Source organism: Aptenodytes forsteri, unplaced genomic scaffold, assembly GCF_000699145.1.
Source record: "Aptenodytes forsteri isolate BGI_AS27 unplaced genomic scaffold, ASM69914v1 Scaffold322, whole genome shotgun sequence".
NCBI lineage: Eukaryota > Metazoa > Chordata > Aves > Sphenisciformes > Spheniscidae > Aptenodytes > Aptenodytes forsteri.
In genome coordinates this window covers 534259-546421 of record NW_008795045.1, presented here as the reverse complement: position 1 = coordinate 546421, position 12163 = coordinate 534259, and the positions used below count along the sequence as shown (strand labels likewise).

The 12163-nt window shown below is 35.0% G+C and overlaps 1 protein-coding gene across 1 annotated transcript in view; it reads right to left on the bottom strand.

Moving 5' to 3' along the window:
• MARCH6 (membrane associated ring-CH-type finger 6) overlaps window positions 1–12163 on the bottom strand; it is a 55477-nt gene that overhangs the window by 22905 nt on the left and 20409 nt on the right. Inside the window, exons 6-14 of the mRNA XM_009276985.1 lie at window positions 11442–11610; window positions 9804–9996; window positions 9437–9498; window positions 7387–7419; window positions 5638–5689; window positions 2142–2200; window positions 1441–1521; window positions 144–212; window positions 1–26 (exon numbers count right to left, since the gene is read on the bottom strand). Of these exons, the coding sequence (XP_009275260.1) occupies window positions 1–26; window positions 144–212; window positions 1441–1521; window positions 2142–2200; window positions 5638–5689; window positions 7387–7419; window positions 9437–9498; window positions 9804–9996; window positions 11442–11610 (744 nt within the window). The remainder of the gene's footprint in view (window positions 27–143; window positions 213–1440; window positions 1522–2141; window positions 2201–5637; window positions 5690–7386; window positions 7420–9436; window positions 9499–9803; window positions 9997–11441; window positions 11611–12163) is intronic.

Here is a 12163-nt window from a genome sequence, read left to right as displayed (position 1 = left end):
ACCCCCCCCACCACTAACAAGGAAACCTTTAGGAAAAAAAGAGGAAAAGAACATCTCACTAGTTTAACAGAAATTGCTAAGAAAATTACAATATAAGCGTAAATCGAAAGGTTTTTTTGCTACACACAAAAAAATAGGATTACCTTGACAACAATATAGCAAACTCCTAATAAACGACGTGATCGCTGGAACTTAACAAGTGCTGCCAAACCCTAAATAGTTTTGTCAAGAAAATAACACTGAAAAATACTTTAAGACATAATTTAATTAATATGAAACACTGTATTATGTGGCTTTTAGCAACAGGGAATTTTATAAAAGACAAAAGTGAAATAGGAAGTATGTATTTTATCAGGGCTCTATTTTCAAAATTGGCTGCGACTCTGGAAGTCAATCTGATGTGCCGGATAACCCCCCCAAACATCCATCTAAAATAAATGAATAAATAAATAATAATACTACTACTTTCTCAAATTAAGCATCCAAAAGTTTTCTCAAGAAATAAACAGTTGCCTTTGAAAACATCTGCCACGAGTAAGCAAGTTTCAAAACTGAAGGCCTACCTTATATGGTAGCTTTCCTTTTCATGCAGTCTGAAACAAACTCTCACCTTTTCCAAGAAAAGCTGGATGCATATTACAGTTTGGGGGTTTGTTTTGTTTTCTTTTAGGAGGCAAAACAGAGACATGCCAATCAACTCTTTCACCACATTTGCACTGCACATTGGCATAGTGCGGTCTAAAGTTGATGTTAGCTTTGTGTAGTCTTGAACAGAAAACCGGTAACAAATGTTTATTCTTTCAAATTGAAGTTGGTGTAGTCCCTTTAACAACATGCAGCTAGAATGCAGACTTTTTACTTATGACCAAATCCTCCCAGCTTTCAGGACTCCGCCGTTACTTCATTTTCTCTGTAATAATGAGGGTTATCACCTGAAAGAAATCCTTGCTGCAAACTCTCCGTGGTTCAGAGACATAAAAGAGAAACTAAAACAATCCACATTCTAAAGATCTGGCAGGATCAAAAAGATGTGAATAAATTTCCCATCGCACCCTATGTATTTTCACAATCCCATTTCTCTTTCTGCTGCAACTACGTAGCCGACAGCAATAACGTAAGGAGTGTGAGGAAAAAACAACGGTTCTACACTCGTCTTCTCAGACAGACCTTCAAAATTTAGTTGGAGGCCTTCGAGCAAGCGTAAAAGCCTATGATTTTGTGGTGTTAAACATCTGCAAGTGTTCTGAAGAATGCAGTCACACTGAAAACCTTTAAATGTCCAAGAGAACAGAAGAGACCTTTTCTTCTAATTTCACCAAAAGAGCAGAGCAAAATGGTAAATTAATTGCATCTGCATCATGTCTGTGCCTCCTCAAAATACAGCCAGAAAAGTGATTTACTTGTAAAATCTGAACAAGGTAACTACTGACAAAAGGATACATGACAAACAATTAGAGTCACTGCTAGCAGAACATATCCGACTATAGTTGTAATCAGGCCTTCAAAGTGAGATGCTTGAACCTGGAGGGGAGGGGAAAGAAAGGGAAAGTTTATCAGTTTCTTAAAAAATTCCATCTCCTTTTTATGTAATTAAGATAAATTCCAAATCTCAACTCTTCAAGAAGAATGACAAGTTCCTTTAGTTTTTACGTATTTTAATAATCTACTACTTTTTTAGTATTCCATCAAGAGTAGGAAATGTTTACATTTACTGGAAAAGTTTAACAACTACTTTCTTCAAACGTGAAACAACCTCTATATACAAAACAACAAGTGCCACCTCACACTACCTCACTACCTCCGAGCTTTCGCTACCTATTGTCATCAACTATGAAAATTACTCAGTACATAAATTAAAAATGTACATGAGGAACAAGAGGTTGTTAAGAAAAAACCAAAAACGTATGCATTTTTTTGTAAAAGGAGGAAACCTCACTTGAAATGTAAATAATGTAGGAAGTGGGAAAGGGCGGGAGAACATTTTTAATCATAGATTAAAAAAGGTTTGAGGAGAAAAAAAAGGAGAGAGACTCCCGGTTACTTTTGCGATCACAAATAAAAGTGGAAGGATGCTACAAAAATATTGTGATTAAATAAATAGTGGCATTTTTTTCATTTTGAAATTGTAAAAGAGTACTTACATATTCCTCAAAGCCCAGGCCAACAATGGAGAAGTGACCAATGTGGTACGGACAAAACGCTGCATAATGTAAGCAGAAAGGGGGAAAAAAAGGCCATGAAAACTGCTAAATGGAGCCTTATTTGCAGGATGTGTATTGTAACATGGTAATTATTCTACTTCTCATCGATTTTGTGAAAACAACTAAAAAAATTACTTTCTGTGCAAATATTTGCAAGTGTTATATTTCTGTAATTTTACAAACACTGACAATCAGATCAGAATTCACACTGAAAGACTACAGACAATATAAAACTACACAGAATAAGAGGACAGTCTTTTCCTTCTTAGTTTGTCTTGCCGTGTGTAAATTAATTCAATTTCTCAGTCTTACATACTAGGGTGTTATCGGTCTCATAGACTGCTGTAGGAACCTGTTCTGTATATTCACTCTTTCCCATGCACTAAAAGACTTAAGTAGCCATTTTACCTCTTGGTCAGATGGAACTTGCTTTAGCAAGGTTTCAGTTTTAGTGCTTTAATTCTTAAGAATCCTGTGAAAAATGCAAACCCTGCAGAAATTTGCAAAGGGAAGAGAAGATGAGGGGGAGAAAGATGATGCTCCAGTGAAGGATGAGGAGCAACTGAGAAGTCTTTTACTTTGAATTAACATACTAAGAACTGTCATCGTTCCTGAGAACTTATTCTTGCCAATTCTGAAGTCTCAGGAGGAATGAATTAAAAAAACACAGCACTTCCCCATTTTTGGACACCTGTGTATTTGCAACAGGATCAAGTCGTTGTTTTAGCTCACTCTGTGGTCTTCTAACCAAGCTACGAAGGACTACAGAATTCAACATCACTTTCCTGCAGGAGTAGAGAGTGTCAATAGGAAGTAAAGGGGCTGCAGTAACTGCAAGCTTTTATTTTCACCCATACTGCCTTCACTATATCATGACAGTCCACTCTGGGGATTACTGTAGACTAAACATACCCTCAAATGAAAAGCCTGATGATTTTCTCTCTCCTCCTCATTTCCGTGTGACCAATATATAAAAAAAAAGCCAGGGAAAGATTTAGCAGGACTTGTATTACCCTAATCAATGATCAGAAAGTTTTAATTTACATCCCTTTCAGAGAAATCAGCAGTTACTGGGAATAGCAAAAATGTAAAAGATAAAGGGAGGACTTGAGCTCTTCCTGCCCAGTAAGAACAAGAGAAAGAAAAGTGAGATTGAAAAAAAAAAAAAAAAAATCACACTCATCTCCTATAGACAACAGACTCATGACTTAAGTCATATCTTTTTGACAGTGTTTTATGAGATTTCAGTGTGCAGTTTATCATGGTTTTTTAAATAACTTTTTTAAAAGAGGATTTCTAATAGATCCCTTTTAATAAAAAAATATGAAGGAGTACAAACTCCTCTGCGAGTACTAAAATGAGCTATAGAAAATATGAATTAAGTACAACTTAATTAACTTGTCCAAGAGAGTATCACAGGAGAATTTCTGGACCAGTAATTAAGGTTCCAAATGCTTTTCTTCTGTTTTATCTTCTAGAAAGTACCTCCTGTGGCATTTGAACCCACCAGGACTGTAATTACAAATAACTAGAGATTTGGCAGTTGTAATATCACCTAAAATTAGGTGATATTACTTAGTGGGAAAGATACTAAAAATAGGCTTGAGAGGCACAAATTAAATTCCCAGATCTCCTGCTGGCTTGCTTGGGAAAGTCATTCCCCTTCTCTTCTTTACTTGTTTAGTTTCCCACTTGTTAAAGCACGCTCAGAGTTACTGAAAACACATCTGTATGACAAAATTATTAATTATTCTTATTACTCACTTATTATTGAATTTAAATCAAGGATTTAGAAATTTCATAGTTATTATCTACTTATTAAAGCCTAAATTTTAAAGCAGCTAAAAAACCTAATTAACTTCGGATAACTACAGATTAAAATAGACTAATTATCAGAAAGAAATAATTCAGGTATTTTCCAACTCCTATTAGAACAGTTATAGTTTTTTGTGAATTAAATATACACGATAATTCTTTTATTTCTTTTGATCTGCTGATTTGTTTCAGTAAATAGATGCTCAAATCCCTGGTTCAGTATTGTGAGCTTTACTTTGCCAGCAAAAATTTCTTATCTACAGTATGATGTCAGTTTTTAAAGCTCGAACTCTTCTGCCAAGAAAGACCACTCAAAAAACCAAAGCAACATAACCAATCCCTTTCTAAACTGACAATTCATAGCAAGTGAAATTTTGAGTCCGGTATATACACTTCAAGTGTATAAAATGCTCTATCTTTTCACTAAAATGCTGCTGCTTCTGCACACAGTTGTGTCAAATTAACAACACTAACGAGCTTGAGCACCATAATCCAAAAGCTGTTAGCAGCAAAACAGGCAAAATTGAGGCACAGGGAAGAGCTGTTATTCTCCCATGTCACTCAACAGGTGTAAGGTACAAAAGAAAAAAAAAAAAGACAAACCGAATCTGAATCACAGTTTAATGCCTCTCAGGAGGGTCTTAAAAAAAAAAAGAAAGTTTTTCTAAATTTGTTACCCCCCTTTCTGCAGTAAAACCAGAGTGGAAATGCAAATTTACCCCACATATTATAAGCAGTAAATATAAAATAGGAATTCCAGAAACTCTCAAGGGCGAGTTTACTGCTATTTACAATAAGGCAAGCACTTTACCCTTTTCTTTTAAGGTTCAAATGATTGAGAAATATACACCTATGGTTTGGGGATTATTTTTTTTTAATATTTTTTTTAAGCTGTGACAAGTTTGTGTCCAGGAAATTTTCCTAGCACTAACTATACATGGAATCAGAACACAGAAATATTCCTATCTTGTACTAGAAATAGAAAGAGTCTTGCAAACATTTAAAGTTGCAGTTCAGCTTCAGCATCTACAGGAAGGAGAAAGGAAAATAAAGTAAAATACACCACTGATTAGAATTTACTGTTTTCTAAAATTTAAGTCAGTTTAAGTTGTATGAACTACGGCAAGTTGTTTCGTAGTAATTTTGGACACAAAATGAAAGTCTATTTGACAACTCTACGCAGTCAGCTACATTCTTGCGTGCCTCCCTCCCAATTTTGAGCTCCAAAAATGGATTCTTGATGGAAAAACAGATTTAACTATATCTAGCGAAAACTATAAGAAGAAAAAAAAAATCCTAGCTATTCTTAAAAGTACTGCATTTGCTCATAAATTAAATTCCAGGAGGTTCTTCCTTTAATTTAACAGTATTCCAAACAAATATTATTTTCTGTGCTTTGGTTGACATCATTAATCTTTTGGTAGATTTCCTATTTTAAACCTATTCATGTAAAGGAATTAAAATGACAAAACTAGAAGCAATAAAGATTTATTACTCATATTCCCAGTTTGTTTGTGGTTCAATTTTCAGATGTCACAACTTAATTTATTCTGAGAGAACAGCCTTAAAATTAACCAGCATTATCACTTCACAAAGAAGGATCTTTTTAAAACCTACTTACCAAACACAAGTATGAACAACGTATTTAAAGATACCACCCAAAAGACATGTTCCTGCAAGGAGTATGGGGGAAGGAGGGAGGAAGACAACAAGGAAACAGTACATAAATATCAGTCATTTAAATGTGACTTTACTTCTGTATCTAAACTTCTTATTTCAACTGCCTATTATTACCAGAACTTGCACATCTCATGTTAGAACCAAGAAATTTGCTCTAACACAAAGACCAAAACATGCAGGACAGATTATGAAAGCATCTGTTTACATTCATGGACATTTACCTAGATAAGAGCACTTACATTTGCTTTAACACTCTCATTTTGTAAAAATAAACTTTTATTTTAAAATCAATATAAATAGTTCTACCCTTAAAAACAATTACATGAAATGTATGTGGATATTTGTTTTATAAATGAGAAAATGTTCGTCTGAACTTTTAACAGTTAGACTTTGTCACAAAAAGCCTGTTAACAAAACTGACAGCTCTCACTCTAGAAATGACAGCACGTCTCTGTTTTTTAGTATTCCTTTTAGCCAAGATGTGAACTCAGCCATAAGTACACTGGAATTTTAGTTCTTTTGATAATTAATATTTAAGGTCAATCACTAATGACATAATTAGTAATGGATAATGACATTATTTTAAACATGAGACATTACATTAAGACATTTTATTTCAGACATGAGACATTTATCCACTACAGTATCTAATAAACACATTCATATTTAAGAATTGTATTTCTTTCACACAGTAAATAAAGTAAAATTTATACTGCTGGAAGAGAGCACAGATCTTTTCTCCCTTTCAAATATAAATGACTTCTCTTTTTAAAATAAGTCATCTGGCAGATCACACCCAATGAATGTAGCTGTGATGGGTTAAAGTTTTGTTGCCATCGACTCTTTGCACACTCTTTCCCCTGACCCTGAAATCAGAGCTAGACATCTCCAACAGTCAGATAGGACGGGCAGCAGAGAGTGCCCTTCAAATAAACTATAACGAAGCCCACTAGAAGATATGCATTATATATGTAAGAGTTTGTCAGGGAGATAATCAACAGGGGTTCACCCAAAGACAAGTGTCAAAGAGCCAATAGCCTTTTTAGGAGTGATTTGCAAAATTACCATAATTATAAAGATTTTTGTAACCAATTTAAAAGATACGTGCTCCACAAGACAGATTGACTACTGTGAAGATTCAAAAAAAGATTTGATACTGATAGCAATTAAAATAATATTCAAGAGGGGAAAAATTCTAGGGAAGAACAAAAAAACCCAACCCAAATAAAATCAGGAAACATAACTGAAGATCTTAAATTTTAAAATCTAGTCTACACTAAAAATTCACTAGTGGTGTTCTGGCAGTATTAGGACAAATCAGAGAAGGCTGAATGAGGACACTATTTTAATCATAACATGAAGAGAAAAAACTTAAGGCTAGAACAGATATGTATTTTCAGTGTACACTTTTTTAAAGGTTCTAATTTTTATTTACAGTGGTGTACTTGATCCAAAGTTACCTATGCCTTTTAAGAAATTTCACTTTTATGCCACACACACACAGAGCTCTACTCTGTGAAACTCCTGAAAAAGGCAGTTTGCTCAAACATGACTTCATATGAAAGTCTCTTTAAGAATACATATCATATGAAAATAGGGACTTCAAATAGAATGATGCAATTTTAAAAAATGCAGTTTACTTTTAAAAAAGCCTTCTATAGAAATTCTTGAAATGCAGGATTTCACTTACTAAAAAAACCAGAGATCCATCGAGTCCAAGCATCTGTGAAGATAAGAAAGTTAATTTTAGTTACTCATCAGAAAAACTAAGCAACATGCATCTAAAATAAGCCTTATAGAAGCCTCTTTCACACCAACTTTTAATGTCCAATACGGTCAAAAGCTTTTTTTATTGCTAAACCAACAGAACCTGGACATAAATGCTTAAAGATAAAGATAGAAACTAAGTTCAACACAGTAAACTCAGTTGATCAGAGGCAGTGATATACATGTGGAATATCTTAATATACATGTATTTACATATGGCAAACCAAACATATAATCAATTAATTCATACGCTATTTCTCTCCAAGACTTTGAAGACTCTGACAAAGATTTTGTATTTACAAAAGATTTTAGTGATTGAACTGTTATTTAAAAACATGCTTAAACAAATCTATTACAATGCAAGAGAAATTTTTTTTTTTGCTTCCTAATTGCAAAGTATCAATTTCTGTTGCACTGAGAAAAGTCAAAGGTTAATATTTTACCTTCAATGTATAAAAGCAACTAGTAACAGGATAATGTTGCTACACTGTATGTTATTAAGTTTAGAACAGAATTGGTTTACAGCTAGGGAAGACAGGAAACAAATCCTCTATCACTCTGTATGCACAGCTGTTACGGGAAGTGTCCACAGAACAGCCAAAAATAGAGCATCTATAAAAAAAAATATCTCTCCTTTGCCCCAACTTCAAGGATTTCTTACTATTTCAATCCAGACACTCCTACTCCACAATTACTGCTGTAAAGTACCAGGTTCAAGGCTGTTCTGTACCAGGATTTTGCACGAAGTTCCAAATTAAAGTTGCACATATTTTACAGAGTAAACCAAGATGCAAATATTTCTGAAAACTCAGAAAGCTTGCATGCTATTTTCACAAGATGAAATAGCAGAAAAGCCTACCCCACTTTTGATAGGAAATGCCAACTAGATGGCAATTGCCTATGCCAGCACATAGGACTGGAAATGGTTATGAGAGTTTGCTGAAACTGGTTTCTACATTCATGGAGAGGCATCAAAATATTTTCAATTAGGAGTATGTCAACTCTTCCCAGCACATAAACTGGGTTCAGAAATGTAACACTTTCGTCTTGAGATACTCAGTAGAATGGTTCAGAAACCTGAATTTATGCGTGCCCTTTTCCACTAAATATCTTTCAAAACAAACTAAGAAGTTTTAACTAGATACAAAACAAAGATCAAGACCTGTCCCTCGTGATGAAAACTGTACTTCTACTACACTGCAATCAAGGCAACAGCTGTATCACAGCCTAGGAATACAGTGACTAGCTTTACAACTGTCTGCAATAGGCACTAGTGACGCTGGTAAACCACGTGAAGCTGCTGTATCTACCTTCAGGTAGATTTTGCTGCATGTGATGAGCTTTGAACTCCGATGCTGGCTACTTCTAAACCAGCTGCAAAAAACTAGTTCTTGAGTCTCTAGACTACTCTGATTACAGTGTGCATGCATCTCATGCTCTAATTATGGAATTTGTGATCCATAAACAAAACAGAAGCAATGTTACATTAAAATGCTCCATCATTTTTTAAGAAACACATTTGTCTTTTGCAAGTATGTAAATAAAGTAATTTAACCAAAGTTTCCTGTTCTCTCTTTTCTTCAGTTTAATGCTGTCATGAATACAAAAATTAAGCATTAAACTATCTATAATGCAACACCTACGTGCTCCTAATCTGGCCTAGCATCCTCAATGCAAGCTGCAATTCATTTCTAAACCTGACCAAGGTGAAGACTTCAGAAAAGTCTGTGCTAAAACATATTTTAAGCTGCTACTATATTTCAAATCAAAGAAATGCCTTTTTGATAGTTAACAAGTAACATAAAAACATTTTAATACAATTACTTTTTTAGGTCACTAAAGCCTCTTACTGATAGTTTTCACACTAGACTGGTATCCAAATCTATCCCAAATGGATTTTAACACAGCAATATGACAAATCATTTCGAGTATGAGTCTGAATTACTCAAGTCAAGAAAATGATTCTTACTCACTCGCTCCCAAGTAAGCTCTTCTGCTGCTCGATCCCATTCCAAAGCATTCCAGTTCATGTCATCTGAGGAGACAATGGCCATTTTTACAGTTGTTAGACTCACCCAAAACAAGATGTAACCACTCCATGCTATGTTTTAAATGAACAAAAAGACTTAAGTGCATAACATTCAACTCATAACTCCCGATAGCTTTTCAGCAAGCAAACGCTTCAGCACTCAAAAGAAATACATGAAATTTGCAAAAACAAGATAAATAAGCTGAAGTGGGAATTTACACAGCTTCTTTGAATTATAACAGTTCTATTTTCAATGGTTTAATTTCTATTTGAAAAGAACTAGAACATTACTGTTTTGAGTCACCTGTTACCTTGTGCTCCATTGTTTGCATCTGCTGCATCTTCTACTACAGCATCTTCTTCATCTTCATTATCCTCTTCTTCTTCATCTACTTGTTCTTCTTGAATTTCAGGGTTCTCGCCTACAACTACATTCTCAGCAGCCGGGTTAGCAGGTTGATCAAGCACAGCGTTTTCAACACCTCCATTTACAACAGCCTGAGCCTGCAAAAATAGGATTTAGTATTCAGTTAAATTGATCAACCCCTCTCTGTACTTTTATCCTGTATATAGAAAAAAAGAATAGTATTAAAAAGATGTTAATAGTGTATTTTTTTTTAGAAAAGCATTAAATTTGGGACCACTAAACCTTTTAAAAGAGGAAGAGAAACATTCAGACTTCTTCAGAGTAGCTGAGGTTGGAAAGGGCCTCTACAGAGCATCTAGTCAACCCACCTACTCAAAGGAGGGTCAGCTACAGCAGGTTGCTCAGCGCTGCTTCCAGTTGGCTTTTGAGTAACTCCAGAGATGGAGACTTCACAACCCCTCTGAGCAACCTGTTCGGGTAGTTGATCACACTTACAGTAAAAAAAAAAACAAACAAACCACATCTGTTTTTTTTTGGTTTGCTTTTTTTTTGTCTAAATGGAATTTCCTGTATTTTAATTTGAGCCTACTGCCTGTTGTCCTGTCACTCAATACTACCAAGACGACTCTGGCTCTGTCTTCTTTACATCCTCCCATCAGGCATTTAAACACGCTGATAAGGTCACCCTGAGGCTTCTCATCTCCAGGCTGAATGTTTCCAGCTCTCTCAGCCTCTCATCATATGTCAGATGCTCCAGTCCTTTAATAATTTTTGTTGGCTCTTCACTGCACTCACTCCAGTATGTCCATGTCTCTTTTGTACCGGGGGAGCCTAGAACTGGATAGAGCACTCCAGGTGTGGTCTCACCAGTGCTCAATAGAGGGGAACTCTCTTGATATTATGAAAACTATCATTATATTAGAAAGATGATAATTCAAGGACAACCCAAGTCAGTCATCAAGCTAAGGATCTTTACCTCGGTCTTTAAAAAATTGACATTTATTACAAAAGAAAACAAAATTTTAATTACTCCCCCCTATGCACGTATTACTTTATCATCTCTTCTCCTGCCCAAGAGGCTCCTGTAAGCACTAAAGGGGTGCATGTGTGTGTTGGGGGGTGGGGGGAGAGCAAAGAAGCTCTAACTTCAGAGGTTTCAACAAAACCTCCAACTGCTTTGAGAACAGTGAATTGTTACTTCATGAACTACTGAAATACTTATGAAAAAGACAAAATAAAAGCAAGCTGCATCTTCATTGACTATGCTAATAATTCAGCTTTATATGCACAAAATTATCTTAAAAAAAGTGTAAAGATACAGACATAAGAATCTAAACAATGTTAAAGTTACTTTACAAAAATTATACTATAACAAATCCATTAACATTCCATTTTACAGAACTTCAAAAACGTAACAGTGGTGTCACTGAGTTTATGCAGGAACACATGTTCAACCTCTGCTAACGTACAAATAAAGATACCCTGCAGTAAAATAACATTACTGTTGGGTTCTGATAATGTATTTATTCACAAAATCACATTTTCTAAATTTATCATGACCTACTGAGCAGTTAAGTTTTACCTCATTTTGTTGACCAACACCTTTCAGTGGCTGTTGCTGATTTTGTTCCAACCACTGTGGTGCTCCTCCGTGGACGATCTGTTCACGTAACCAAACAAGGCTGATAAATGCACACAGAGTACATGTTACCACAAAGCAGCCCTGCAAACAGTCAGCCAGTAAGTTCTCCCTGTCAAAGAAAAAGAAAAAAAAAAACCCCCAAACTACCACAAACCACAAAGCAGCCCTGCAAACAGTCAGCCAGTAAGTTCTCCCTGTCAAAGAAAAAGAAAAAAAAAACCCCAAATTAATGACAAATATATTTTGCTAAACTTAGTCATTGTTAACTACCAAACATATCCTCCTAGTACAAATCAACAAATAAACTGGTATTTGTGCAAAAAGCTGAATTTATTTATGTGTCTAGGTGAAGAACATATCTAGATGTAATTTTTATTTAATTTTAAAAAATCTGTTCAAAGAAGGTTTCTTTTAGAAAGGCTGTATGTACCTGTGTACAAATGGTTTTAAGCGCCAAGATAAACACTGATTTGGAAAAGGTTTTATTTCCCTCTGGTTTGGTTTGTGAAATTACTACTGTTTAAACATAAATACTCCTGCAAAACAGGATCTGACTCAGTATGAAAAAAAGCTTCACAAGTAGTTCAGCAGAAACAATCTTCAAGAATAGCAAAGTGTCGTGGTTTAACCTCAGTCGGCAACTGAGCACCACACAGCCAGCA